At 49.4% G+C, this 1,861-nt stretch overlaps 1 protein-coding gene across 1 annotated transcript; it reads left to right on the forward strand.

Moving 5' to 3' along the window:
• The first annotated feature begins 636 nt into the window (after positions 1 to 636).
• LOC133931065 (uncharacterized) lies at positions 637 to 1,498 on the forward strand. The gene is made up of 3 exons (XM_062377896.1): positions 637 to 747; positions 845 to 1,237; positions 1,400 to 1,498. The coding sequence occupies exons 1-3, from the start codon at positions 637 to 639 to the stop codon at positions 1,496 to 1,498; spliced, it is 603 nt and encodes a 200-aa protein (XP_062233880.1).
• Positions 1,499 to 1,861: the final 363 nt, after the last annotated feature.

Below are 1,861 nucleotides of genomic sequence, written 5' to 3' on the forward strand. Positions count from 1 at the left end.
TCTTTGGTGCAAACTGGTAAACGGTATAAATGTACAAACAATAAATGTTGTATATCCGATCCTCATGTGAAGGCTATGGTTGATTTCATCATCTTACTAATAGAAGGATTATTACGTGATATTTTGTAGTCGTAAAGTTTTTTTTTGCAAATTAACATCTTCACTGGTGAGATAGGAGGATCAAGGTTGTATTCGGATGGAGATTGGATGGATAATATTAGTTGTTTACAGTTTGCACCTATTTGGTTGTTTGGATCAAAAAATTTCTGGAGAAAAGGGCACCAGTAGATTCTGATGATGGTCCCCGAGAACACTATTTGGGCCTACAGAATCCATGGGCCACATTTTCGAAAATGGGCCCATCCAGCTTCTGGGCCAGGACTGCAGCCCGATCTTGGACCCAATCAAGTCTACGTACGACCCGATCTTGGCTCCGACCATGCTGGGTTCAGTTTGCACCCCGCCGGCCGCTGCATGCTCGCCCGATCATCTCTCTCATCTGTAACGACCCACCCGGTTTCATGCCCAGCTGAGCTCCACAGCTCCATGTCTTTATAACTGACGACGACGCGCGCGTCCTTGCAGCATCACTTCACTTGTACGCGCGTCGCGGCGCTAGTGGTGCTAGCGGCAGTCATGGCGGACGTGCTCGTGGGCTCGGAGCGCCGCGTCCTCGTCAGCGGCTACGGCCTCCCCGCGCCGCCGCCCGAGAGCCTGCTCGGCCGCCTCGACCAAATCGACCTGCGGGTGCGCATGCATGCATGCATGGCCACGTTAATGTATTTTCAAGCGGGGGCAGCAATGCTAACGTCTCTATATATGTTTGATGCTGCTCCTCGTGCAGTTGCGGCAGCTGGAGGAGCAGCGGCGACCGGTGCACGCCCAGCACCAGCACACCAAGTCGCTGCAGCACGTGCAGCTCAGGGGAACCCTCATGGACCGCCTCAACCTGCTCGAGTCGCGCATCAGGCAGCTCAGCTGCGAACTGGACCTGGACGGCGGCGGCAAGGCCACAGCCGGGAGCTACGTCGCCCTGGGGACCTCATCGTCGGTGGCGCCGCAGGACCCTGCGTGGTCCGGCTCGGTTCCGTTGATGGAGCCGTTCAGGAACCAGGCGGCGATGTGCGCGCCCGACAAGTCGGCGGCGGATGGGAGCTGGAGCGCCGTCCAGATGCTGCAGAGGGGCGCGCGCCAGCTTCACCGCAACAAGTCCAACCCACCAAAGGTGAGCTCCACCGTAACAATGCCGTACTCAGCGCGAAAATGCACAATGATTTATTGCAAATTGATCCGTAGGTAAAACAAGAGAAAAGTGATCCCTCTCCTTGCTGTTTAGGATTGCATATTTCATCAGAGGAAAATGTCACAATCTGAAATTTCTTTCGCGTGCGTTTCGAAGGTGAAGAGCCTGAAAGATGCGAAATGCGCGTGCGAGAAGGAGAAGAGGAAGGCGGAGCGCAGTAGGACAAGTAGGAGGTGGTTTACCGTGGGATGCTGAATTGCCAATCAAGAAGATTAAAGGACGAACTGATCTTCAACGATCCTTACAAGCAACATAAATATGGTTTTCTGTCGTGTTTTATTTTCTGCTCTGTACGTGTTTTCTCTTCTTTTAGTTCTTTCACACACACTATATATATATATATATATATATATATATATATATATATATATATATGAAAACTAGTATGTACTCCTGGGTGTATGTACTCCCACCTCTCATATACCACTTTTACATGTGTGTTATACTTTTTTATCACTTTAAATATACTTCATTAGTAATTATAAGATACTACAATACAAATCCCACGAAAATTTTTATGAAATTCCATGATTTTTATCATAATTTGCGTATATACTT

Source organism: Phragmites australis, chromosome 10, assembly GCF_958298935.1.
Source record: "Phragmites australis chromosome 10, lpPhrAust1.1, whole genome shotgun sequence".
Lineage (NCBI taxonomy): Eukaryota > Viridiplantae > Streptophyta > Magnoliopsida > Poales > Poaceae > Phragmites > Phragmites australis.

What these genes read in the sequence shown, in the direction of transcription:
- LOC133931065 (XM_062377896.1), top strand. Translation starts at nt 637, where the DNA reads ATGGCGGACGTGCTCGTGGGCTCGGAGCGCCGCGTCCTCGTCAGCGGC. An exon ending in TCGACCAAATCGACCTGCGG is followed by an intron (nt 748 to 844) that starts GTGCGCATGCAT and finishes CTCCTCGTGCAG; the next exon opens with TTGCGGCAGCTGGAGGAGCA. An exon ending in CACCAAAGGTGAGCTCCACC is followed by an intron (nt 1,238 to 1,399) that starts GTAACAATGCCG and finishes TGCGTTTCGAAG; the next exon opens with GTGAAGAGCCTGAAAGATGC.